The sequence below is a fragment of the Bidens hawaiensis genome, unplaced genomic scaffold (assembly GCF_021521415.1).
Source record: "Bidens hawaiensis isolate Kalapana, Puna unplaced genomic scaffold, B.hawaiensis_p1.1 tig00002572_1, whole genome shotgun sequence".
Lineage (NCBI taxonomy): Eukaryota > Viridiplantae > Streptophyta > Magnoliopsida > Asterales > Asteraceae > Bidens > Bidens hawaiensis.
The window spans coordinates 2,546,794-2,573,383 of record NW_027491140.1 but is presented as its reverse complement, the minus strand read 5'-3'; the positions used below and the strand labels follow the sequence as shown (position 1 = coordinate 2,573,383).

The following is a 26,590-nucleotide window of genomic DNA, read 5'->3' as shown; positions in this document are numbered from 1 at the left end:
CCACTCACCGGAAAACAATAACCGTTCGCCACCATCATCTTTACCGGAGAGCCGTTACGGCAGTGAACCTCCAGCCACGTGCATGGTGATGGCGTGGAGTTCCGTTATGGCAGTGAACCGGAGAGCCGTTACGACAGTGAAAACAATAAGGTTGAATGCTCAGAAGTTGATAACGGTTGTGAGCTTACGACGGAGGTGAGGAGGATGAAGACGAAGAAAGAGAGGAGGTGAAACAAAAGATGTCATTATGAATATACCTAAAGTACTAAAGGTGAAACAAAAAGTTATTCTACCTTAAAGTTTAATAAAAAAGAAAAAAATAATCTCATGATTTGTCGACCAGATGTCAACATAAAACGTGGATCGGATCTTGTAAATATGCCGCATATTTTCATTTCATTACTACTTTCACTGCTTCTATTCTACATCAATACACACCTAATCTCAGTTCCAATTTCAATTTAAATTTCATCAACCAATATCACAATCTCCTGCCAAATCACCACCGTCCGTACTATGCAGGCCGTGAAAGCCGGAACCCGGCCGCCGTGGGTGGGCTTCGCAGCCGCCGTCTGGGTCGGAATCGCCGCCGGCAACTCCTACTGTTTCCCACTTTACTCCGATTCTCTGAAATCAGTTCTGGGGTTTTCACAACAACAGCTTACGGTTCTCGGCGTGGCTAATGATTTTGGGGAAAACACAGGGATTCTTCCAGGCATTGCGTGTAATTATTTCCCGCCATGGGCTGTGCTGCTTGTGGGTGTCTTTTCGGCTTTCTTTGGTTATGGTGTCATCTGGCTAGCTATCACTCAAACTGTTCATAATTTGCCGTACTGGGTTGTAAGTATTTCTTCATAAAGATTCAGTTTTTATTAGAAATTTTGTATCTTTTTGATCTGGGATTGTTTTAAGAGTTAATATTTTTCATAAAGATTCAATTTTTGTTGAATTTTTTAATATGTTTTTCATTTGGGAGTGTTTCTTTTTGAAGAACATTCTTGGAATCTGATCATATTTTAATAAAGATTCATTTTTTTGTTAATTTTTTATTTAAAATTTCATACCTTTTGTATTTGGGGTTGTTTCTATCTGAAGAACATTCTTGGGATTTGTTCAGAAGCCAGTATTTTTTCAAAAAGATTGAATTTTTGCTAATTTTTTTATGAAAAAATTAATATCTTTTGGATTTGGGATTGCTTGTATCTTAAGAACAGTTCTTGGGATTTGTTCAGAAGTTAATCTTTTTCTTGTTTATGAATTGTTTCAACTTTTAAAACCTCCAAGATTTGAATTAGTATCAGCAAGAAATAAGTTTAAGAGTTGATGTAATTTCGAGTGTTTGGATGAAAGCAAACGTTTTACGGTTAAGTGCTTATTTATAAGTAGATCAACAGTTTCGAATAAACAGTTTGGAAGCTGCTTATTCAAATTGCTGATCTGATTCTAAATATCAGATTATTTCACATCTCGAATAATCAGAAATTCTAACTGAACCGAATTCGAATAATGAATTGAAATCCAGTTTATTCGAATGGACTCGAATTCGAACACAATTTGAATAAGCTTATTCAAATCAGTTTAATAAATTTCTTAAATTATGAATACGGTTGTTTGCAGTTATGGATTGCACTCGTGCTAGCAGCCAATAGCAGCGCGTGGTTGGGAACTGCGGTCCTCGTTACAAATTTAAGAAATTTCCCCTTAAGTCGTGGCACGGTTGCGGGCCTACTAAAAGGCTACATTGCTCTAAGCGCTGCGGTTTTCACAGAAGTATGCACCATGTTACTGAACGGGTCATCTACCCAAATTGTGCTCGTGTTCACACTCGGTATACCTATAATATGCCTTGCGTTAATGTATTACGTTCGCCCATGCACACCCGCGTCCGAGCCCGACCCGTTAGAAAACGTTCACTTCATGTTCACCCAAGGATCAAGTCTTTTACTAGCAATCTTTCTTTTAACCACGACTATTTTAAAAAACTCGTTAAACTTAAGCCAAACGGTTTCCTACACGTTTATAGGGGTCATGGTGGTTCTTTTATTATCACCACTTGTGATTCCCGTTAAAATGACCCTGTTTCCCGACCGGAAGAAGTCAACCCGGCCCGTTGACTCTTCCTCCGACAGTTCGGATATGAAAACCGAACCGTTACTAACGATGTCGTCTTCAAACACGAATCTTTCGAGTTTTCGTGAAAACGATAACGATTCGGATGTGAATTTGCTACTTGCGGTTGGAGAAGGGGCGGTTAAGATCAAGAAAAGAAGGCCAAGGAGAGGTGAAGATTTTAGTTTCCGTGAAGCGATGGTGAAGGCTGATTTTTGGCTTTTGTGGACCACTTATTTTCTCGGGATTGGGTCTGGGGTCACGGTTCTGAACAATTTGGCGCAGATTGCGAGTTCGCTAGGGTTTAATGATACAACCACATTGATGAGTTTATTCAGTTTTTGCAATTTTCTGGGCCGGCTTGGTGGTGGTGCGGTTTCTGAATACTTTGTGAGGTAATCTTTGTTTTTGTTAACGATTCATGTTTTGGGCTTGGCTCGAAAAGCCGGGTTATTTATGCCTGCTTCGAGGCTTTGTTGAGCCCGCCAGTGGATTGTCGGTCCTAATGTTTGGTTGAAAAGCTCGGTTGGGGCCAGTTCTGGGAAAAGTTGGTTATTGGATCGGTTAGGCCCAAATGCCAGATTCTTAAGGCCCAGTTCGTTGAGCTTAGAGAGTAAGAAAAAAGATCCATGTATTTTTTCTAATTTTCACATCCAATTTAATCTTTTATACGAGTTTTAATTGTTTTACGAGTTTAATATATAAATATAGGTTTTTAATTTTTGTGCTTTATATAAGTAATTAGAGGTATTTGAAAAAAATATATGCATATTTTTATTCCTAATAGTTCTGAAGTTTTAGAAAATTTATTTAAAAATTATATGATGTCTTGTGTTAATTGGAAAATATGATTTTGGTTATAACTGACTAAAATCGTATCATAAGTCCGGGCTTAAGTTAAGTTTTTTAAGCCCGGGCCTAAGTCAATCCTTTTAGGCCTGGGATTATGCCGGTCATTATAGGTTCGGGGCTAGACAGACCTTTTGGGCGCAGCCTTAAGAAAGGTTTTTGGGCCCATGCCTAAGTCAATCCTTTCAGGCCTGGGCTTTGCACATCTGTAAATTTGTATAAAATTTGTGTGCTTTGTGCAGGTTACACACGATCCCGAGGACATTTTGGACAATGGTAACACAAATCATCATGGTGTTGACATATCTTCTATACGCATCAGCTCTAAACGGAACATTATATGCTGCAACAGCATTACTTGGAACATGTTATGGCGTTCAGATTGCCATCATGGTATCAACATCCTCCGAGCTTTTTGGTTTAAAAAATTTTGGGTTATTTTTCAATTTTATGCAACTAGGAAACCCTCTTGGGGCCCTTCTATTTTCTGGTATGCTCGCGGGTTACGTTTATGACGCTGAAGAAGCTAAACAAGGCGGGTCTACATGTTTGGGCCCAACTTGTTTTCGGCTAACTTTCCTTGTTCTTGCTTGTGTATGTGGTTTAGGGACCATTTTGAGCTTGATTTTGACCATTAGAATTCGATCCGTTTATCAAATGCTTTATGCTGGTGGTTCGTTCCGTTTGCCTCAAAGCTCGGGTCACTAATTTGTTGATTTGTGAATAGTGCACCTATGAGATGTATGTGTTTGTTGTATGTGTGTATAATAAACTTGGTCTTATGTTTAATCGCATATGAACACCCCGTAGAAAAAAAAATCGGGCTTTGTATCATGATTTTTTGTATGAAAAGCGTTCCCAATTTGACAGTTTTGCATTGAAGTTGTTTTTAGCACACATGTTGGAGTTGTTTTTGTCGGTCAATCTTCAGAAATGTCATTCAAGTGTTAGAATGTAACCAATAAGATAATAATGTGCTTTGTTTAGTTTTTCTTATAGTCTATAAATGTACCTTGAAAGATTAGATATTATTTAACTTTTTTTTTGTTATTTTCTATTTATGTTTTTTTCATTTAAAGATATGTATCTTTTTTTTGTTATTTTTGTTTAGTATTGTGTAAAGTCTTAAGAGAATTATAACTAATTTAAGTTAATCTTATCTTTACATATTTTAATTTGATTTAATAAGTAATTAATTAAAATTTAATAAAATTATTCATATTAAAAAATTATAAAAAAGATAGATGGCTAATAGTATGAAAGATGTGATGGAAAATGAAATATGATAGTGACGTGATATTAAAATAAAATGGCATGATTAAAAAGATTAATATAGATACGCAATTGACTTTGTAGAAATCTCTTGATCGTTACATCCTAAAAACACAACATTTTTACAAAGAAACTGTATCAAACATAATCTCCGGTCTTCTGCCGACTATTATTACATAAAGTGTGAAAACTAGCAGTTGGAAGGAGATATGGGGAAATAGGGTGATTCGGGTGATGGGGATAGGGTTGTTCAAGAAACTCATGACTGCTTAAAATTTGTTTGACAAAAGTTCGAAGAAAGCTTGGCTGTATATGAGCTGAGCCACCTTGGTTTTTAAACAAGCTGAGTTGGAGCTAGGTTTAACTCGGTTAATTGTTTTGTTGGCACGCTCATTTAAATTAAAACCCAGATTTCAATGTTATATATATATATATATATATATATATATATATATATATATATATAAAAGTTAGAAAAAAATCGTACAATATAATTTCTTTTGTTCACGTGCATATTAAAGTTACTTAAATTTCTTTTATTTATAAACATGTAAAAACAATTTTAAAAAAATTAAGCGAGTCAACTTTACAAACCATGAGCTGACTGGAGCATTTTATGAGCCGACCCAACTTGTTTAGCTCAAGCTTTGGCCTGAACCCAACCTAACTCGCTTTGCTCGTGTACACCCCTAGTTGGGATTTGGGAGATAAAAGTTTGGGCAAAAAGATAAAGCTTGTAGTGGGGTTTCAGTCAAAGCTCAGGCTTATATTATCAATTGATTTAGTTTTTCTTTTTCTGAAAGTCCAACAAATAAAAGATCGGCTATCTGGGTAACCCAATGACAAAAGACGACTCTATACGTTAGCGATCACAGACAGCGTAAGGTAGTCCAAACCCATCATCTATTGTTATGAAAAAACTCGCCGTCTGAAGATCTACTATTGTAAAACCTAGTTGTGATGAGATTCAAACTTTAGATCTTGTAGTCTCTAGCACAATATTCACTTACCCTCCAATGCTAATTGTGATAATGCTTATTGGCATTTATTTTTTTTTTTCAACACAAGAAGAAGAGGCAAATTGCGAATGAGCTAATGATGAATTGATTAGAGAGAGACTTGGTGTTTCATGTGACGCATTTTCAATTCTTGGTGATGGTTTTCCTTGATCGAAAGACGAGTGCATTCCGATATGATGAATTTAGCCAGTAGTCCATTTAAATGATTCGTTGGCGGTTAAAAAAACTGAAAATTTAACATATTTTAGTAGAAACTATAGGACGAAAACTGTAACAACTTTTAACATAATAATTATTTTTGTAATTAAATAAAATAAAGGGAAAATTCTCAAAATAGCTCATTTTAGAGATAGAAATCCCAAAATAACCCTTTTTTCCTTAAAATCTTTTTATAATTTGGACTGTCAAGACGTATTGGAAAAAAGATAAAAATAAAAAGGGAGCAGGCCAAATTTCGAAAGAAAGTCAGGTAAAAGACAAGATTTGGGGAAATAATGTCGGTAAAGTCCAAATTACTTGTAATCTTGGAGCAAAAGTTGAAATTTTTCAAAAACATTTTTACTCAAAAAAACCGTCTTGAGAGACTGTATTATTATGTTTCCTACCTTTCCCGTCTATATTTTTAAATTCTTGGAAAAATAAATTTTTTACAATTACACCCCTAAACCACCATCACCCACTTGAACCACCACCACTACCGCCACCATCCACCACCACCACCACCCACTCACCATCCGCCACCACCATCCGTCACCACCCACCACTCACCGGAAAACAATGACGTCACCACACCTCCTCTCTTTCTCAGTCTTCATCCTCCCCACCACTCACCGGAAAACAATAACCATTCGCCACCATCATCTTTACCGGAGAGCCGTTACGGCAGTGAACCTCCAGCCACGTGCATGGTGATGGCGTGGAGTTCCGTTATGGCAGTGAACCGGAGAGCCGTTACGACAGTGAAAACAATAAGGTTGAATGCTCAGAAGTTGATAACGGTTGTGAGCTTACGACGGAGGTGAGGAGGATGAAGACGAAGAAAGAGAGGAGGTGAAACAAAAGATGTCATTATGAATATACCTAAAGTACTAAAGGTGAAACAAAAAGTTATTCTACCTTAAAGTTTAATAAAAAAGAAAAAAATAATCTCATGATTTGTCGACCAGATGTCAACATAAAACGTGGATCGGATCTTGTAAATATGCCGCATATTTTCATTTCATTACTACTTTCACTGCTTCTATTCTACATCAATACACACCTAATCTCAGTTCCAATTTCAATTTAAATTTCATCAACCAATATCACAATCTCCTGCCAAATCACCACCGTCCGTACTATGCAGGCCGTGAAAGCCGGAACCCGGCCGCCGTGGGTGGGCTTCGCAGCCGCCGTCTGGGTCGGAATCGCCGCCGGCAACTCCTACTGTTTCCCACTTTACTCCGATTCTCTGAAATCAGTTCTGGGGTTTTCACAACAACAGCTTACGGTTCTCGGCGTGGCTAATGATTTTGGGGAAAACACAGGGATTCTTCCAGGCATTGCGTGTAATTATTTCCCGCCATGGGCTGTGCTGCTTGTGGGTGTCTTTTCGGCTTTCTTTGGTTATGGTGTCATCTGGCTAGCTATCACTCAAACTGTTCATAATTTGCCGTACTGGGTTGTAAGTATTTCTTCATAAAGATTCAGTTTTTATTAGAAATTTTGTATCTTTTTGATCTGGGATTGTTTTAAGAGTTAATATTTTTCATAAAGATTCAATTTTTGTTGAATTTTTTAATATGTTTTTCATTTGGGAGTGTTTCTTTTTGAAGAACATTCTTGGAATCTGATCATATTTTAATAAAGATTCATTTTTTTGTTAATTTTTTATTTAAAATTTCATACCTTTTGTATTTGGGGTTGTTTCTATCTGAAGAACATTCTTGGGATTTGTTCAGAAGCCAGTATTTTTTCAAAAAGATTGAATTTTTGCTAATTTTTTTATGAAAAAATTAATATCTTTTGGATTTGGGATTGCTTGTATCTTAAGAACAGTTCTTGGGATTTGTTCAGAAGTTAATCTTTTTCTTGTTTATGAATTGTTTCAACTTTTAAAACCTCCAAGATTTGAATTAGTATCAGCAAGAAATAAGTTTAAGAGTTGATGTAATTTCGAGTGTTTGGATGAAAGCAAACGTTTTACGGTTAAGTGCTTATTTATAAGTAGATCAACAGTTTCGAATAAACAGTTTGGAAGCTGCTTATTCAAATTGCTGATCTGATTCTAAATATCAGATTATTTCACATCTCGAATAATCAGAAATTCTAACTGAACCGAATTCGAATAATGAATTGAAATCCAGTTTATTCGAATGGACTCGAATTCGAACACAATTTGAATAAGCTTATTCAAATCAGTTTAATAAATTTCTTAAATTATGAATACGGTTGTTTGCAGTTATGGATTGCACTCGTGCTAGCAGCCAATAGCAGCGCGTGGTTGGGAACTGCGGTCCTCGTTACAAATTTAAGAAATTTCCCCTTAAGTCGTGGCACGGTTGCGGGCCTACTAAAAGGCTACATTGCTCTAAGCGCTGCGGTTTTCACAGAAGTATGCACCATGTTACTGAACGGGTCATCTACCCAAATTGTGCTCGTGTTCACACTCGGTATACCTATAATATGCCTTGCGTTAATGTATTACGTTCGCCCATGCACACCCGCGTCCGAGCCCGACCCGTTAGAAAACGTTCACTTCATGTTCACCCAAGGATCAAGTCTTTTACTAGCAATCTTTCTTTTAACCACGACTATTTTAAAAAACTCGTTAAACTTAAGCCAAACGGTTTCCTACACGTTTATAGGGGTCATGGTGGTTCTTTTATTATCACCACTTGTGATTCCCGTTAAAATGACCCTGTTTCCCGACCGGAAGAAGTCAACCCGGCCCGTTGACTCTTCCTCCGACAGTTCGGATATGAAAACCGAACCGTTACTAACGATGTCGTCTTCAAACACGAATCTTTCGAGTTTTCGTGAAAACGATAACGATTCGGATGTGAATTTGCTACTTGCGGTTGGAGAAGGGGCGGTTAAGATCAAGAAAAGAAGGCCAAGGAGAGGTGAAGATTTTAGTTTCCGTGAAGCGATGGTGAAGGCTGATTTTTGGCTTTTGTGGACCACTTATTTTCTCGGGATTGGGTCTGGGGTCACGGTTCTGAACAATTTGGCGCAGATTGCGAGTTCGCTAGGGTTTAATGATACAACCACATTGATGAGTTTATTCAGTTTTTGCAATTTTCTGGGCCGGCTTGGTGGTGGTGCGGTTTCTGAATACTTTGTGAGGTAATCTTTGTTTTTGTTAACGATTCATGTTTTGGGCTTGGCTCGAAAAGCCGGGTTATTTATGCCTGCTTCGAGGCTTTGTTGAGCCCGCCAGTGGATTGTCGGTCCTAATGTTTGGTTGAAAAGCTCGGTTGGGGCCAGTTCTGGGAAAAGTTGGTTATTGGATCGGTTAGGCCCAAATGCCAGATTCTTAAGGCCCAGTTCGTTGAGCTTAGAGAGTAAGAAAAAAGATCCATGTATTTTTTCTAATTTTCACATCCAATTTAATCTTTTATACGAGTTTTAATTGTTTTACGAGTTTAATATATAAATATAGGTTTTTAATTTTTGTGCTTTATATAAGTAATTAGAGGTATTTGAAAAAAATATATGCATATTTTTATTCCTAATAGTTCTGAAGTTTTAGAAAATTTATTTAAAAATTATATGATGTCTTGTGTTAATTGGAAAATATGATTTTGGTTATAACTGACTAAAATCGTATCATAAGTCCGGGCTTAAGTTAAGTTTTTTAAGCCCGGGCCTAAGTCAATCCTTTTAGGCCTGGGATTATGCCGGTCATTATAGGTTCGGGGCTAGACAGACCTTTTGGGCGCAGCCTTAAGAAAGGTTTTTGGGCCCATGCCTAAGTCAATCCTTTCAGGCCTGGGCTTTGCACATCTGTAAATTTGTATAAAATTTGTGTGCTTTGTGCAGGTTACACACGATCCCGAGGACATTTTGGACAATGGTAACACAAATCATCATGGTGTTGACATATCTTCTATACGCATCAGCTCTAAACGGAACATTATATGCTGCAACAGCATTACTTGGAACATGTTATGGCGTTCAGATTGCCATCATGGTATCAACATCCTCCGAGCTTTTTGGTTTAAAAAATTTTGGGTTATTTTTCAATTTTATGCAACTAGGAAACCCTCTTGGGGCCCTTCTATTTTCTGGTATGCTCGCGGGTTACGTTTATGACGCTGAAGAAGCTAAACAAGGCGGGTCTACATGTTTGGGCCCAACTTGTTTTCGGCTAACTTTCCTTGTTCTTGCTTGTGTATGTGGTTTAGGGACCATTTTGAGCTTGATTTTGACCATTAGAATTCGATCCGTTTATCAAATGCTTTATGCTGGTGGTTCGTTCCGTTTGCCTCAAAGCTCGGGTCACTAATTTGTTGATTTGTGAATAGTGCACCTATGAGATGTATGTGTTTGTTGTATGTGTGTATAATAAACTTGGTCTTATGTTTAATCGCATATGAACACCCCGTAGAAAAAAAAATCGGGCTTTGTATCATGATTTTTTGTATGAAAAGCGTTCCCAATTTGACAGTTTTGCATTGAAGTTGTTTTTAGCACACATGTTGGAGTTGTTTTTGTCGGTCAATCTTCAGAAATGTCATTCAAGTGTTAGAATGTAACCAATAAGATAATAATGTGCTTTGTTTAGTTTTTCTTATAGTCTATAAATGTACCTTGAAAGATTAGATATTATTTAACTTTTTTTTTGTTATTTTCTATTTATGTTTTTTTCATTTAAAGATATGTATCTTTTTTTTGTTATTTTTGTTTAGTATTGTGTAAAGTCTTAAGAGAATTATAACTAATTTAAGTTAATCTTATCTTTACATATTTTAATTTGATTTAATAAGTAATTAATTAAAATTTAATAAAATTATTCATATTAAAAAATTATAAAAAAGATAGATGGCTAATAGTATGAAAGATGTGATGGAAAATGAAATATGATAGTGACGTGATATTAAAATAAAATGGCATGATTAAAAAGATTAATATAGATACGCAATTGACTTTGTAGAAATCTCTTGATCGTTACATCCTAAAAACACAACATTTTTACAAAGAAACTGTATCAAACATAATCTCCGGTCTTCTGCCGACTATTATTACATAAAGTGTGAAAACTAGCAGTTGGAAGGAGATATGGGGAAATAGGGTGATTCGGGTGATGGGGATAGGGTTGTTCAAGAAACTCATGACTGCTTAAAATTTGTTTGACAAAAGTTCGAAGAAAGCTTGGCTGTATATGAGCTGAGCCACCTTGGTTTTTAAACAAGCTGAGTTGGAGCTAGGTTTAACTCGGTTAATTGTTTTGTTGGCACGCTCATTTAAATTAAAACCCAGATTTCAATGTTATATATATATATATATATATATATATATATATATATATATATATATATATATATATATATATATAAAAGTTAGAAAAAAATCGTACAATATAATTTCTTTTGTTCACGTGCATATTAAAGTTACTTAAATTTCTTTTATTTATAAACATGTAAAAACAATTTTAAAAAAATTAAGCGAGTCAACTTTACAAACCATGAGCTGACTGGAGCATTTTATGAGCCGACCCAACTTGTTTAGCTCAAGCTTTGGCCTGAACCCAACCTAACTCGCTTTGCTCGTGTACACCCCTAGTTGGGATTTGGGAGATAAAAGTTTGGGCAAAAAGATAAAGCTTGTAGTGGGGTTTCAGTCAAAGCTCAGGCTTATATTATCAATTGATTTAGTTTTTCTTTTTCTGAAAGTCCAACAAATAAAAGATCGGCTATCTGGGTAACCCAATGACAAAAGACGACTCTATACGTTAGCGATCACAGACAGCGTAAGGTAGTCCAAACCCATCATCTATTGTTATGAAAAAACTCGCCGTCTGAAGATCTACTATTGTAAAACCTAGTTGTGATGAGATTCAAACTTTAGATCTTGTAGTCTCTAGCACAATATTCACTTACCCTCCAATGCTAATTGTGATAATGCTTATTGGCATTTATTTTTTTTTTTCAACACAAGAAGAAGAGGCAAATTGCGAATGAGCTAATGATGAATTGATTAGAGAGAGACTTGGTGTTTCATGTGACGCATTTTCAATTCTTGGTGATGGTTTTCCTTGATCGAAAGACGAGTGCATTCCGATATGATGAATTTAGCCAGTAGTCCATTTAAATGATTCGTTGGCGGTTAAAAAAACTGAAAATTTAACATATTTTAGTAGAAACTATAGGACGAAAACTGTAACAACTTTTAACATAATAATTATTTTTGTAATTAAATAAAATAAAGGGAAAATTCTCAAAATAGCTCATTTTAGAGATAGAAATCCCAAAATAACCCTTTTTTCCTTAAAATCTTTTTATAATTTGGACTGTCAAGACGTATTGGAAAAAAGATAAAAATAAAAAGGGAGCAGGCCAAATTTCGAAAGAAAGTCAGGTAAAAGACAAGATTTGGGGAAATAATGTCGGTAAAGTCCAAATTACTTGTAATCTTGGAGCAAAAGTTGAAATTTTTCAAAAACATTTTTACTCAAAAAAACCGTCTTGAGAGACTGTATTATTATGTTTCCTACCTTTCCCGTCTATATTTTTAAATTCTTGGAAAAATAAATTTTTTACAATTACACCCCTAAACCACCATCACCCACTTGAACCACCACCACTACCGCCACCATCCACCACCACCACCACCCACTCACCATCCGCCACCACCATCCGTCACCACCCACCACTCACCGGAAAACAATGACGTCACCACACCTCCTCTCTTTCTCAGTCTTCATCCTCCCCACCACTCACCGGAAAACAATAACCATTCGCCACCATCATCTTTACCGGAGAGCCGTTACGGCAGTGAACCTCCAGCCACGTGCATGGTGATGGCGTGGAGTTCCGTTATGGCAGTGAACCGGAGAGCCGTTACGACAGTGAAAACAATAAGGTTGAATGCTCAGAAGTTGATAACGGTTGTGAGCTTACGACGGAGGTGAGGAGGATGAAGACGAAGAAAGAGAGGAGGTGAAACAAAAGATGTCATTATGAATATACCTAAAGTACTAAAGGTGAAACAAAAAGTTATTCTACCTTAAAGTTTAATAAAAAAGAAAAAAATAATCTCATGATTTGTCGACCAGATGTCAACATAAAACGTGGATCGGATCTTGTAAATATGCCGCATATTTTCATTTCATTACTACTTTCACTGCTTCTATTCTACATCAATACACACCTAATCTCAGTTCCAATTTCAATTTAAATTTCATCAACCAATATCACAATCTCCTGCCAAATCACCACCGTCCGTACTATGCAGGCCGTGAAAGCCGGAACCCGGCCGCCGTGGGTGGGCTTCGCAGCCGCCGTCTGGGTCGGAATCGCCGCCGGCAACTCCTACTGTTTCCCACTTTACTCCGATTCTCTGAAATCAGTTCTGGGGTTTTCACAACAACAGCTTACGGTTCTCGGCGTGGCTAATGATTTTGGGGAAAACACAGGGATTCTTCCAGGCATTGCGTGTAATTATTTCCCGCCATGGGCTGTGCTGCTTGTGGGTGTCTTTTCGGCTTTCTTTGGTTATGGTGTCATCTGGCTAGCTATCACTCAAACTGTTCATAATTTGCCGTACTGGGTTGTAAGTATTTCTTCATAAAGATTCAGTTTTTATTAGAAATTTTGTATCTTTTTGATCTGGGATTGTTTTAAGAGTTAATATTTTTCATAAAGATTCAATTTTTGTTGAATTTTTTAATATGTTTTTCATTTGGGAGTGTTTCTTTTTGAAGAACATTCTTGGAATCTGATCATATTTTAATAAAGATTCATTTTTTTGTTAATTTTTTATTTAAAATTTCATACCTTTTGTATTTGGGGTTGTTTCTATCTGAAGAACATTCTTGGGATTTGTTCAGAAGCCAGTATTTTTTCAAAAAGATTGAATTTTTGCTAATTTTTTTATGAAAAAATTAATATCTTTTGGATTTGGGATTGCTTGTATCTTAAGAACAGTTCTTGGGATTTGTTCAGAAGTTAATCTTTTTCTTGTTTATGAATTGTTTCAACTTTTAAAACCTCCAAGATTTGAATTAGTATCAGCAAGAAATAAGTTTAAGAGTTGATGTAATTTCGAGTGTTTGGATGAAAGCAAACGTTTTACGGTTAAGTGCTTATTTATAAGTAGATCAACAGTTTCGAATAAACAGTTTGGAAGCTGCTTATTCAAATTGCTGATCTGATTCTAAATATCAGATTATTTCACATCTCGAATAATCAGAAATTCTAACTGAACCGAATTCGAATAATGAATTGAAATCCAGTTTATTCGAATGGACTCGAATTCGAACACAATTTGAATAAGCTTATTCAAATCAGTTTAATAAATTTCTTAAATTATGAATACGGTTGTTTGCAGTTATGGATTGCACTCGTGCTAGCAGCCAATAGCAGCGCGTGGTTGGGAACTGCGGTCCTCGTTACAAATTTAAGAAATTTCCCCTTAAGTCGTGGCACGGTTGCGGGCCTACTAAAAGGCTACATTGCTCTAAGCGCTGCGGTTTTCACAGAAGTATGCACCATGTTACTGAACGGGTCATCTACCCAAATTGTGCTCGTGTTCACACTCGGTATACCTATAATATGCCTTGCGTTAATGTATTACGTTCGCCCATGCACACCCGCGTCCGAGCCCGACCCGTTAGAAAACGTTCACTTCATGTTCACCCAAGGATCAAGTCTTTTACTAGCAATCTTTCTTTTAACCACGACTATTTTAAAAAACTCGTTAAACTTAAGCCAAACGGTTTCCTACACGTTTATAGGGGTCATGGTGGTTCTTTTATTATCACCACTTGTGATTCCCGTTAAAATGACCCTGTTTCCCGACCGGAAGAAGTCAACCCGGCCCGTTGACTCTTCCTCCGACAGTTCGGATATGAAAACCGAACCGTTACTAACGATGTCGTCTTCAAACACGAATCTTTCGAGTTTTCGTGAAAACGATAACGATTCGGATGTGAATTTGCTACTTGCGGTTGGAGAAGGGGCGGTTAAGATCAAGAAAAGAAGGCCAAGGAGAGGTGAAGATTTTAGTTTCCGTGAAGCGATGGTGAAGGCTGATTTTTGGCTTTTGTGGACCACTTATTTTCTCGGGATTGGGTCTGGGGTCACGGTTCTGAACAATTTGGCGCAGATTGCGAGTTCGCTAGGGTTTAATGATACAACCACATTGATGAGTTTATTCAGTTTTTGCAATTTTCTGGGCCGGCTTGGTGGTGGTGCGGTTTCTGAATACTTTGTGAGGTAATCTTTGTTTTTGTTAACGATTCATGTTTTGGGCTTGGCTCGAAAAGCCGGGTTATTTATGCCTGCTTCGAGGCTTTGTTGAGCCCGCCAGTGGATTGTCGGTCCTAATGTTTGGTTGAAAAGCTCGGTTGGGGCCAGTTCTGGGAAAAGTTGGTTATTGGATCGGTTAGGCCCAAATGCCAGATTCTTAAGGCCCAGTTCGTTGAGCTTAGAGAGTAAGAAAAAAGATCCATGTATTTTTTCTAATTTTCACATCCAATTTAATCTTTTATACGAGTTTTAATTGTTTTACGAGTTTAATATATAAATATAGGTTTTTAATTTTTGTGCTTTATATAAGTAATTAGAGGTATTTGAAAAAAATATATGCATATTTTTATTCCTAATAGTTCTGAAGTTTTAGAAAATTTATTTAAAAATTATATGATGTCTTGTGTTAATTGGAAAATATGATTTTGGTTATAACTGACTAAAATCGTATCATAAGTCCGGGCTTAAGTTAAGTTTTTTAAGCCCGGGCCTAAGTCAATCCTTTTAGGCCTGGGATTATGCCGGTCATTATAGGTTCGGGGCTAGACAGACCTTTTGGGCGCAGCCTTAAGAAAGGTTTTTGGGCCCATGCCTAAGTCAATCCTTTCAGGCCTGGGCTTTGCACATCTGTAAATTTGTATAAAATTTGTGTGCTTTGTGCAGGTTACACACGATCCCGAGGACATTTTGGACAATGGTAACACAAATCATCATGGTGTTGACATATCTTCTATACGCATCAGCTCTAAACGGAACATTATATGCTGCAACAGCATTACTTGGAACATGTTATGGCGTTCAGATTGCCATCATGGTATCAACATCCTCCGAGCTTTTTGGTTTAAAAAATTTTGGGTTATTTTTCAATTTTATGCAACTAGGAAACCCTCTTGGGGCCCTTCTATTTTCTGGTATGCTCGCGGGTTACGTTTATGACGCTGAAGAAGCTAAACAAGGCGGGTCTACATGTTTGGGCCCAACTTGTTTTCGGCTAACTTTCCTTGTTCTTGCTTGTGTATGTGGTTTAGGGACCATTTTGAGCTTGATTTTGACCATTAGAATTCGATCCGTTTATCAAATGCTTTATGCTGGTGGTTCGTTCCGTTTGCCTCAAAGCTCGGGTCACTAATTTGTTGATTTGTGAATAGTGCACCTATGAGATGTATGTGTTTGTTGTATGTGTGTATAATAAACTTGGTCTTATGTTTAATCGCATATGAACACCCCGTAGAAAAAAAAATCGGGCTTTGTATCATGATTTTTTGTATGAAAAGCGTTCCCAATTTGACAGTTTTGCATTGAAGTTGTTTTTAGCACACATGTTGGAGTTGTTTTTGTCGGTCAATCTTCAGAAATGTCATTCAAGTGTTAGAATGTAACCAATAAGATAATAATGTGCTTTGTTTAGTTTTTCTTATAGTCTATAAATGTACCTTGAAAGATTAGATATTATTTAACTTTGTTTTTTGTTATTTTCTATTTATGTTTTTTTCATTTAAAGATATGTATCTTTTTTTTGTTATTTTTGTTTAGTATTGTGTAAAGTCTTAAGAGAATTATAACTAATTTAAGTTAATCTTATCTTTACATATTTTAATTTGATTTAATAAGTAATTAATTAAAATTTAATAAAATTATTCATATTAAAAAATTATAAAAAAGATAGATGGCTAATAGTATGAAAGATGTGATGGAAAATGAAATATGATAGTGACGTGATATTAAAATAAAATGGCATGATTAAAAAGATTAATATAGATACGCAATTGACTTTGTAGAAATCTCTTGATCGTTACATCCTAAAAACACAACATTTTTACAAAGAAACTGTATCAAACATAATCTCCGGTCTTCTGCCGACTATTATTACATAAAGTGTGAAAACTAGCAGTTGGAAGGAGATATGGGGAAATAGGGTGATTCGGGTGATGGGGATAGGGTTGTTCAAGAAACTCATGACTGCTTAAAATTTGTTTGACAAAAGTTCGAAGAAAGCTTGGCTGTATATGAGCTGAGCCACCTTGGTTTTTAAACAAGCTGAGTTGGAGCTAGGTTTAACTCGGTTAATTGTTTTGTTGGCACGCTCATTTAAATTAAAACCCAGATTTCAATGTTATATATATATATATATATATATATATATATATATATATATAAAAGTTAGAAAAAAATCGTACAATATAATTTCTTTTGTTCACGTGCATATTAAAGTTACTTAAATTTCTTTTATTTATAAACATGTAAAAACAATTTTAAAAAAATTAAGCGAGTCAACTTTACAAACCATGAGCTGACTGGAGCATTTTATGAGCCGACCCAACTTGTTTAGCTCAAACTTTGGCATGAACCCAACCTAACTCGCTTTGCTCGTGTACACCCCTAGTTGGGATTTGGGAGATAAAAGTTTGGGCAAAAAGATAAAGCTTGTAGTGGGGTTTCAGTCAAAGCTCGGGCTTATATTATCAATTGATTTAGTTTTTCTTTTTCTGAAAGTCCAACAAATAAAAGATCGGCTATCTGGGTAACCCAATGACAAAAGACGACTCTATACGTTAGCGATCACAGACAGCGTAAGGTAGTCCAAACCCATCATCTATTGTTATGAAAAAACTCGCCGTCTGAAGATCTACTATGGTAAAACCTAGTTGTGATGAGATTCAAACTTTAGATCTTGTAGTCTCTAGCACAAAATTCACTTACCCTCCAATGCTAATTGTGATAATGCTTATTGGCATTTATTTTTTTTTTCAACACAAGTAGAAGAGGCAAATTGCGAATGAGCTAATGATGAATTGATTAGAGAGAGACTTGGTGTTTCATGTGACGCATTTTCAATTCTTGGTGATGGTTTTCCTTGATCGAAAGACGAGTGCATTCCGATATGATGAATTTAGCCAGTAGTCCATTTAAATGATTCGTTGGCGGTTAAAAAAACTGAAAATTTAACATATTTTAGTAGAAACTATAGGACGAAAACTGTAACAACTTTTAACATAATAATTATTTTTGTAATTAAATAAAATAAAGGGAAAATTCTCAAAATAGCTCATTTTAGAGAGAGAAATTCCAAAAATAAAATAATTATTTTTGTATTAAACATCGCATATAATAGTTTGAAGGTTATCGAAAGGGTCAAATGGTCATATCAAAATGAATGGTTAAGTCGCACTAGTGGTTGGTAGGTAAAGGTAAGGATGGCCCCGTGGCATGGCTCCCCACCACCACCCTAGTCCAAACACATGGTTGGGTCATATCCAAGTGCACACCCCCTACGGCTAAGGTGGGCCTAATCCTGCTGGTTAGTAAAAGATATTTATTTATTACACCTAACAATAACTTTCTAGATCTAACTGGCAAACCATTGCAACCTAAAATGTTAAGTTAAAACTATAATTAATAACTAGAGTAAGTGAAAAATGTGTTTTTGAGTGTGTTGATGTCCTATGTGAAATGATATATTTTTGTGTCTATGAAACAATATACAAAATAGAGAATACCTAGCCGTGATACAAAACCTAACAGGCTTAATTTTAATACAATATCTAATACAGTTCAGTTGTCCAAATAGAAAGAAGATGGATATTAATCAAGCTGGTTTGAAGCTCGCTAAATAGAGATGACATTAAGAGCTTGATGGGACCTGAAGGACGCAAAGCTGATCTATCACCACTTTTTCCCAAACAAAATGAATACGTATTTGGTACATTGATGTTGCATGTAGACATATAGACGACATTGAAGTTGTTACAATGGACAATGTAGGTCGAAAACAACTTCCAAGCACAGTGGAACACGCGGTGTGGTAGTGTAAACAACATTGATGGGTGTAAATATGTAAACAACTGTGTTATGGACTTGTTGGTGTGACCAATGACAATGTCAAACGTCCAGTATGACCCTTTTTCCCACTATGGATCGTTTGGTAATATGCAAACTTGATTTATACCATATGGCTCATATCACGTCACGTGACCTTATGATAAGATAGACAGGCTTGTACATATTTGAAGGTGAAGTCTCTTTAGGATCACATCTTAAGATAAGTAGGCGTATGAAATATGAATATGTGGTAATTCTTATCCTACTAAAATTTTAGGTATAAAATAACAATAATCACACAATCATTTAGAATAAACAGTTACATATTATTACTTACAATAATCAAAACTGACTATATTATCAAACAATCTCAATTCTCAAACACTAAGTAGGATGCAAGTCCTGAAACATGGCATCCCATTTGATCCCTTCAACACATGTACCAGACCAATATCCACCACCACCGCAGCTGCCGCCATCCCCATCGTCTTCATCATCACTGCACAAAATCTCTGTATACTCACCACCATCTTCCTTACTTTCACCCGGCCGAAGATCGTAAACCAAAGAACCTGAAAAGCTGTTCACTATAGCACCACCAGATCCCTCCACCGGTCGGTAGCCATTGGTGATCAAAAGAGTTGCAGGCCCTAGTTTATTCATCACCAGCCTGTAATTAACGTTGTAAATATTATATTTTATATTATTGAATGAATACTACATTATTAGTTTGATAAAAGATATGTTTAAATATTGAAAATAAAAACTAAACAAAATTGTGTTTTTAGAATTCTTTTCAAGTTATTAAAGAAAACTCAGATTAATGTTACATAAAAATTTCAGAAAAAATGAGTTAAACTGGAGTTAGTTAATTGCTTGAATAAGCGAACTCTACTTTTTCTATATTTCGTTTTGACTAGAAATAAAAAGATCTCTGAAAAGAATTGTTCTTAATTTTATAATTTACCTGTTGCTTCTCTTCACCATGGCAACTTTCCATCTTGAACTATAGCTCCTTCTCTTGACCCTAACCACAGCTGAATCGTTGCGGTGCCTCCATGTCCGAACATATCGCGCCAATATTCTCTTGGTTTTCTTGATTGCAGCACACAACTTAGCCATTAGATGCGAACCAGACGACTTTCTAGCGAGCTTGAGAATTTCAAGCCTGTGTTTGGCTATGGAGATTCCCATGCTTTGAAGAAACTCATGGTTGAAATAAGGAATATCGTCTTCTTCGAGTTGGTTGTGTGAGAAAACTAGTGCATATTCGTGTATGAATGGAGGTTGGATGCCAGATTTTGAGAACCATGAAAACCAGTCCATGGCTTGATGTGTTTTTTGGGTTGCTTTGAGAGGAAAGGCATTTATATAAAGGGGTCAAATATCAAAAGTTTAAAAATGAAAGGAAGTGAAAAGATAAAAACACTTGAACGTGACAAAGATTTGTTAATTAGCTTCATCCGTCCTCGAAAATCCCTAAAAATTCAGGGGCCAAGATGAGAAAAAAATGAGAGAGCTAAGACTAAGTTCTTGTGGTTAAAATGCTAGAAATAGAAAGTAGAGATGACATCTTAAACCCTAGCCTCCTCTCTTATTCATTTTTGTCGAATCATGAAATGAATCTTACCTGATCCATGACGATGTTTCCACGGATTTTGAGATGAACGAACCACGTCTGATCTTCTTCCTCTGCGGCTGCGCCTGTGATCTGTCATGTTGAGACCTGCAATGGTTTCGGGGGAGTGGAGGCGACTGCTAAGATATCCTGAGGATTTCTTGTTCACAGACACAAAAAGTGGTGGTGGCTCTTACTGAGCATGACCCCATGATAAGGAGGTGGAGACCTCCTTATATAGAGTCTCATGGCCACCATCATGGTACCCTAATGGGCCTAGCCCAGTTAGGGTTACCTCCACAAAACCCCCTCGGCCCAATAACATCGTATTAGTCCATGTAATGAAATAAGCCAAACATAATAGATTTAGGGTCGTAGAACCGGGTTTTAGTACCATACCCTTACAAGCCCCCCCAAGTCCAGTGTTGCTCCTGGGCGCGCAAGCGTCTAGGTGGAGCGCTGGACTTTATAAGGTGTGAGGCGGTTTTTTCCCTTTTCTTTGGCCTTGTCTTTATTGTCTGAGTTTTGAGAGGCTTTCTTTATGATGGTGACATGTTGTAATAAAAGCCAACGCGCGAGGCGACTTACAAGCTATAATAATAATGAAGCTCGCGCGTGAGGCGACTTACGAGCTATAATAATAATGGAGCTGGCGCGAGAAGCGACTTATGAGCTAAAATAATAATAATGCCTGCGCGCGAGAGGCGTCTTACGAGCTGTGAAAGTAATAAAACTGGCGCGTGCGGCGACTTACGAGCCTGTAGAATAATGAGAGCCTGCGCGCTGTAATAATAAAGAAGCTGGCGCGCGAGGCGACTTACGAGCTTGTAGAATAATGAAGCTGGCGCGTGAGGCGGCTTACAAGCTGTAAAATAATAAAGAAGCTGGCGCGCGAGGCGACTTACGAGCTTGTAGAATAATGAAGCTGGCGCACGAGGCGGCTTACAGGCTGTAAAATAATAAAGAAGCTGGCGTGCGAGGCGACTTACGAGCTTGTAGAATAATGAAGCTGGCGCACAAGGCGGCTTACAAGCTGTAAAATAATAAAGAAGCTGGCGCGCGAGGCGACTTACGAGCTTGTAGAATAATGAAGCTGGCGCACAAGGCGACTTACGAGCTTGTAGAATAATGAAGCTGGCGCACAAGGCGACTTACGAGCTGTAATAATAAAGAAGCTGGCGCGCGAGGCGACTTACGAGCTTGTAGAATAATGAGAGCCTGCGCGCATGGCGACTTACGAGCTGTAATAATAAAGAAGCTGGCGCGCGAGGCGACTTACGAGCTGTAATAATAAAGAAGCTGGCGCGCGAGGCGACTTACGAGCTTGTAGAATAATGAAGCTGGCGCGCAAGGCGACTTACGAGCTGTGAATAATAAAGGCCTGCGCGTGAGGCGACTTACGAGCTTGTAGAATAATAACAGCTTGCGCGCGAGGCGTCTTACGAGCTGTGTGAATAATAAAGCCAGCGCGTGAGGCGACTTACGGGCCGTAAGAAAAATAACAGCTTGCGCGCGAGGCGTCTTATGAGCTGTGAATAATAAAGCCAGCGCGTGAGGCGACTTACGGGCTGTAAGAATAATAACAGCTTGCGCGCGAGGCGTCTTATGAGCTGTGAATAATAAAGCCAGCGCGTGAGCCGACTTACGGGCTACTTTATGTCACGCGCCACGTGCAGATGTTGCATGCACGTGCGCGTAGACTTTGGTTTTGTGTTATGCGCCACGCGCAGATGTTGCGTGCGCGTGCGTGTAGACTGTGACATGTGCGAGCATGTGATGCGTAAGCATGTGTAATATGCGTGAGCATATGTGATGCGTGAACATATGGTATGAGGATTCCCAACCCCTAAGTTTGGCGTGTAGCCATATGGGATCTTAGGAGGATTCCCAACCTTGCAGTTTGGCGCGTAGCCATATGGGATATTAGGGGGATTCCCAACCTTGAAGTTTGGCGCGTAGCCATATAGGATATTAGGAGGATTCCCAACCTTGGCGCGTAGCCATATGGGATATTAGGAGGATTCCCAACCTTGACACGTAGCCATATGGGATATTAGGAGGATTCCCAACCTTGAAGTTTGGCGCGTAGCCATATGGGATATTAGGAGGATTCCCAACCTTGAAGTTTGGCGCGTAGCCATATGGGATATTAGGAGGATTCCCAACCTTGAAGTTTGGCGCGTAGCCATATGGGATATTAGGAGGATTCCCAACCTTGAAGTTTGGCGCGTAGCCATATGGGATATTAGGAGGATTCCTAACCTTAAAGTTTGGCGCGTAGCCATATGGGATATTAGGAGGATTCCCAACCTTGAAGTTTGGCGCGTAGCCATATGGGATATTAGGAGGATTCCCAACCTTGAAGTTTGGCGCGTAGCCATATGGGATATTAGGAGGATTCCCAACCTTGAAGTTTGGCGCGTAGCCATATGGGATATTAGGAGGATTCCCAACCTTGAAGTTTGGCGCGTAGCCATATGGGATATTAGGAGGATTCCCAACCTTGAAGTTTGGCGCGTAGCCTGATGCGCGCATGCACGGCGATAGAGTGGTGACTCGCAAGTGCGTGTGCATGGCGGAGGTCTCTTGCGCAAAACCCAGATGGTGGTTTCCGCGGCGGCACATGCACGGCTGCGGAGTGAGAACCCCCGGGCGTGCGTACATGGCGGCGGAAGTCTGGTAATTTCTGGATCTGCAATTTAAGAGTCAGATCTGCAACTTTAGACCTAAAATCCAGGTCTGTAATCTAGACCTAGATCTGTAAATCAGATTTGGACAGATCTGAAGCCCGGAGCAGATTTAAAACCATCACAGATTCGGAGATCTGATCATTCGAATCACGGATTTTCCTTCTTGCCCAGATCTGGAAATCTCTTTTTAGATCTATGGATCTTTTTGAGCTTTAATATAAGCCTCTTTTTAGATCTTTGAAGCCTTTTTCTGTAAACTTCCAGATCTGTGTTTTTCTTGGGAGAGATCTGACAGCCGAGATGAAGATCGAAGGGCAGTTCGTTGCCGTCCCACGGATGGCGCCAATGTCGAATCATGAAATGAATCTTACCTGATCCATGACGATGTTTCCACGGATTTTGAGATGAACGAACCACGTCTGATCTTCTTCCTCTGCGGCTGCGCCTGTGATCTGTCATGTTGAGACCTGCAATGGTTTCGGGGGAGTGGAGGCGACTGCTAAGATATCCTGAGGATTTCTTGTTCACAGACACAAAAAGTGGTGGTGGCTCTTACTGAGCATGACCCCATGATAAGGAGGTGGAGACCTCCTTATATAGAGTCTCATGGCCACCATCATGGTACCCTAATGGGCCTAGCCCAGTTAGGGTTACCTCCACAAAACCCCCTCGGCCCAATAACATCGTATTAGTCCATGTAATGAAATAAGCCAAACATAATAGATTTAGGGTCGTAGAACCGGGTTTTAGTACCATACCCTTATAATTTTCAATTCATCATCCTCATCTTCATATTGTAGAGAGAAACTATGAAGAATCATCCATTATTGGAAGCTTAGGCTTGGTTCATGCTACATATCACGGAAAAGAACGTCATTATAGTTTTTCCGTGGAGATTCACATAGGTTCTTTCTTATTGGTATGGAACGCGAGAAAGAGGACAATGTATGGCCGATGGCGGGAGTGATCAACTCATTGTTTAAGTGTACGGTGAAGTACCTTATGCTCATTTATGATCTTTTATCATTATATTGAATAAGTGATTTGCATTACCTGTGTAGCTTTTGCCTTTTGTTGTTGGCAGTAGCAATTGCGAGGTTAGTTTTTTAGCTGAAACTAATATTCGTAAATCCACTTAGGCAATACGGATACCCAGATGATAAACAATATAAAGACCCGAAATCTCCGGCCTTGAAACATCCCATCAATACATGATTTAAGCCCATAAAACCATACGTTGTGAAACGTTGTACCACTTAAGCTAGAAGTATATAACTTAGTATATATCACAGGGCACTTAGCATACTCTAACGTTAAGCTTATCCAAGTATCGTATGAGTAATCTATTCATATTAAGAGAAAATAATTTAATTTGGGTGATCAATCTGACACAAGGCTTGAGTATGACCAAACCTTTCATCCCGGTCCTTACACGGGCTTAGATAAACTAACAAGATCCTAAGATATTTCCCATTAGACTTAAGTAATTTTAAGTTCAATTAAATCAACAAACCAAACCGCTTGTTCATTCCCAGAAGTTCAGCGACATTGAACATAGAGCCCAAACATTTCAGCTGCAGTACTTGACATGTGTTGACCTTGTCGTGAACACGAAAGATTTTATCATTTCCCGTATACTTTTAAAAATCTTTTTGCAATTTTTCTAAATTTATGCTGTTTTTTGGATTTTTTTTAAGAATATAAAAGATAAAATTAACATTTTTTTTATGAAAAACGGTTACTCGAAATTCCCATTTAGTTTGGACTAAGGGGGAATAGTATTTTAAATACGAGATCAATGAATTTAAACACCCCTGAAGCACAATTTGCTTCTTATCAACTCACTTCTCGTTAAACATAACACACATAAACAATTTAAAGCTCATGAAACAGTTAACATTAAAACCCACATACTCCCTCAAACCTGAAACAGTTAACATTAAAACCCACATACTCCCTCAAATAGTATGTGCATCAACTTTAAGGACTTGAATAAAGCCTGCCCCATATCCCCTGCCGAAAGTTGAAAAGAAAATTGAGTCCCTCTCTTAATTTCCTCTAAGGTGTTTTTTAGACGCATATAAGGGATATCACCAGGTTCAGATGGAAACCAAGGACGAAGAGAAGACAACGTTCTGCACCAACGAAGGGACTTTTTATTATACTAAGATGCCTTTCTGTAACGTCCATAAATTTTCTATAAAAGATTTTGCCTTGTAGTGTTACGTACACCTTCGGGCTTGACCCGGCTTTCTTCCGAGAGCTCCTGGCCACCCTCGTAAACGTTTCTCACTTAACTTTTCACCCAACTTGCTACATCTTTCCAACTCAAGGGACTAGAGTGTAATATTTTATATTATAATCAAAAAATCAAAACCCTAGCCCCACTATGTTCTGCGATCGGCAGTTAGCAGGGCCTTGCACCCCAGATTTTTCTTTTTTGCAGCTGCGATTTGGCCGTAAAACTCCAATTCCAGGTTAGTCCCATGTCCCATCTAGTCTTTTACACCTTAAACCATCCTTATACATCGCGTATTGATCGTTAAACGACTTGTTGTAGACTTGTATGGTGGCTGTCCAATTGAGGAATTCAGGGGCTGTTTTGATTAGGGTTTTTGCACAAAAATCTTACTAGGTATGTCACTTACATCATACTAAAATTCCATGGCCAATGGAGGTGTTTAGATCGGTCAATCAATTTTAGTTCGAAAACTAGGGTTTATCGGGTGTAGGATTGGCAATTGTAGAGTTTGATGCGTTAAGCGATCGGATGACCGACCGAATCAGTTTGTACAGCCCTAGGGGGGTTTAAGGGCTGTGGGAAAATTATTTTTTTGAGGCTCGGGGCTGTTGTGGTTAGTGCTTCGTCAATCGAGTCGGCGGTGCGCGAATTTTCGTTTAAATGTTAAAGTAAGAGTTGTAAAAAGGAACCGTCAACCCTATCAACTCGGGTGACATAATCTTGATGAATGAAAAGATTTAAAATGGAATTTGGTCCATTTGGGGCTGATTCATTTAACAAATGGTTTTAAGGTTTATTACACACGCATTCGACCCGATTTGATTACCCTTGGGCCTTGGGCCAAGTTGTTGGGCCTTGGGCCAAAGTGTTGGGCTTGAACGGCCCATTAGGTAAGAGTGTTCTTACGGTCTAGTTTAGTAACGTGTTGTGTATAATTTACAGGCCCTTGCTTGTGATTGTGCACTTAGGGATTCCTAGCTCGTTGCAGGTGTTCGATTAATTTCAGGTGAGTTCATGATGCCCTTTTTAATCCTTCTACGTTTTGGGCTAGCATACACACCCTATTACAAATTTTACCCGATTTTAATCGTTCTAAACTATTTGGATGGTATTACATGGCTTTATTCGTGATTGTGTATTTATGCATTCATGTTTGAATTATATTCTAAGCCTTAGGATATTTTAGACTCGTTGTGGTCGTATATTCCTTAAGGTTATACATATTACTTGTGGTCTAGGTTCGAGGTTGTTATTTGGCCTAGTATTAATTCCTATATTATCCATTATTTATGGATTGAATGTGATGATATTGCTTGGTTGAATGTTTGAATTAGATGGTTGTATGTGTGTATGTGAATGTGTATGTGATGGTAAACTGTGACCGGGTCAAATATATTACTCGGGGAGGACCCGGGGTGAGGAGGCCCGCCGTTCTATAAACCATGGTCGGGTCAAATATATTACTTGGGGAAGACCCGGGGTGAGGAGGCCCGTATCACGTGTTTGGTATGTTAAACCGC

The 26,590-nt window shown here is 38.0% G+C and overlaps 4 protein-coding genes across 4 annotated transcripts; 3 read left to right on the top strand and 1 right to left on the bottom strand.

Moving 5' to 3' along the window:
- Nucleotides 1-501: 501 nt before the first annotated feature.
- LOC143620510 (protein NUCLEAR FUSION DEFECTIVE 4-like) lies at nt 502-3,704 on the top strand. Its single transcript, XM_077092197.1, has 3 exons — nt 502-840; nt 1,618-2,504; nt 3,201-3,704. The coding sequence occupies exons 1-3, from the start codon at nt 517-519 to the stop codon at nt 3,664-3,666; spliced, it is 1,677 nt and encodes a 558-aa protein (XP_076948312.1). The 5' UTR covers nt 502-516; the 3' UTR covers nt 3,667-3,704.
- A 2,869-nt stretch (nt 3,705-6,573) lies between these two features.
- Nucleotides 6,574-9,776, top strand: LOC143620509 (protein NUCLEAR FUSION DEFECTIVE 4-like). Its single transcript, XM_077092196.1, has 3 exons — nt 6,574-6,912; nt 7,690-8,576; nt 9,273-9,776. The coding sequence occupies exons 1-3, from the start codon at nt 6,589-6,591 to the stop codon at nt 9,736-9,738; spliced, it is 1,677 nt and encodes a 558-aa protein (XP_076948311.1). The 5' UTR covers nt 6,574-6,588; the 3' UTR covers nt 9,739-9,776.
- Nucleotides 9,777-12,665: 2,889 nt separating this feature from the next.
- On the top strand, nt 12,666-15,868 carry LOC143620508 (protein NUCLEAR FUSION DEFECTIVE 4-like). The gene is made up of 3 exons (XM_077092195.1): nt 12,666-13,004; nt 13,782-14,668; nt 15,365-15,868. The coding sequence occupies exons 1-3, from the start codon at nt 12,681-12,683 to the stop codon at nt 15,828-15,830; spliced, it is 1,677 nt and encodes a 558-aa protein (XP_076948310.1). The 5' UTR covers nt 12,666-12,680; the 3' UTR covers nt 15,831-15,868.
- Nucleotides 15,869-18,904: 3,036 nt separating this feature from the next.
- LOC143620488 (uncharacterized) lies at nt 18,905-19,846 on the bottom strand. The gene is made up of 2 exons (XM_077092180.1): nt 19,488-19,846; nt 18,905-19,190 (listed from the first exon to the last, which is right to left on the bottom strand). The coding sequence occupies exons 1-2, from the start codon at nt 19,844-19,846 to the stop codon at nt 18,905-18,907; spliced, it is 645 nt and encodes a 214-aa protein (XP_076948295.1).
- Nucleotides 19,847-26,590: the final 6,744 nt, after the last annotated feature.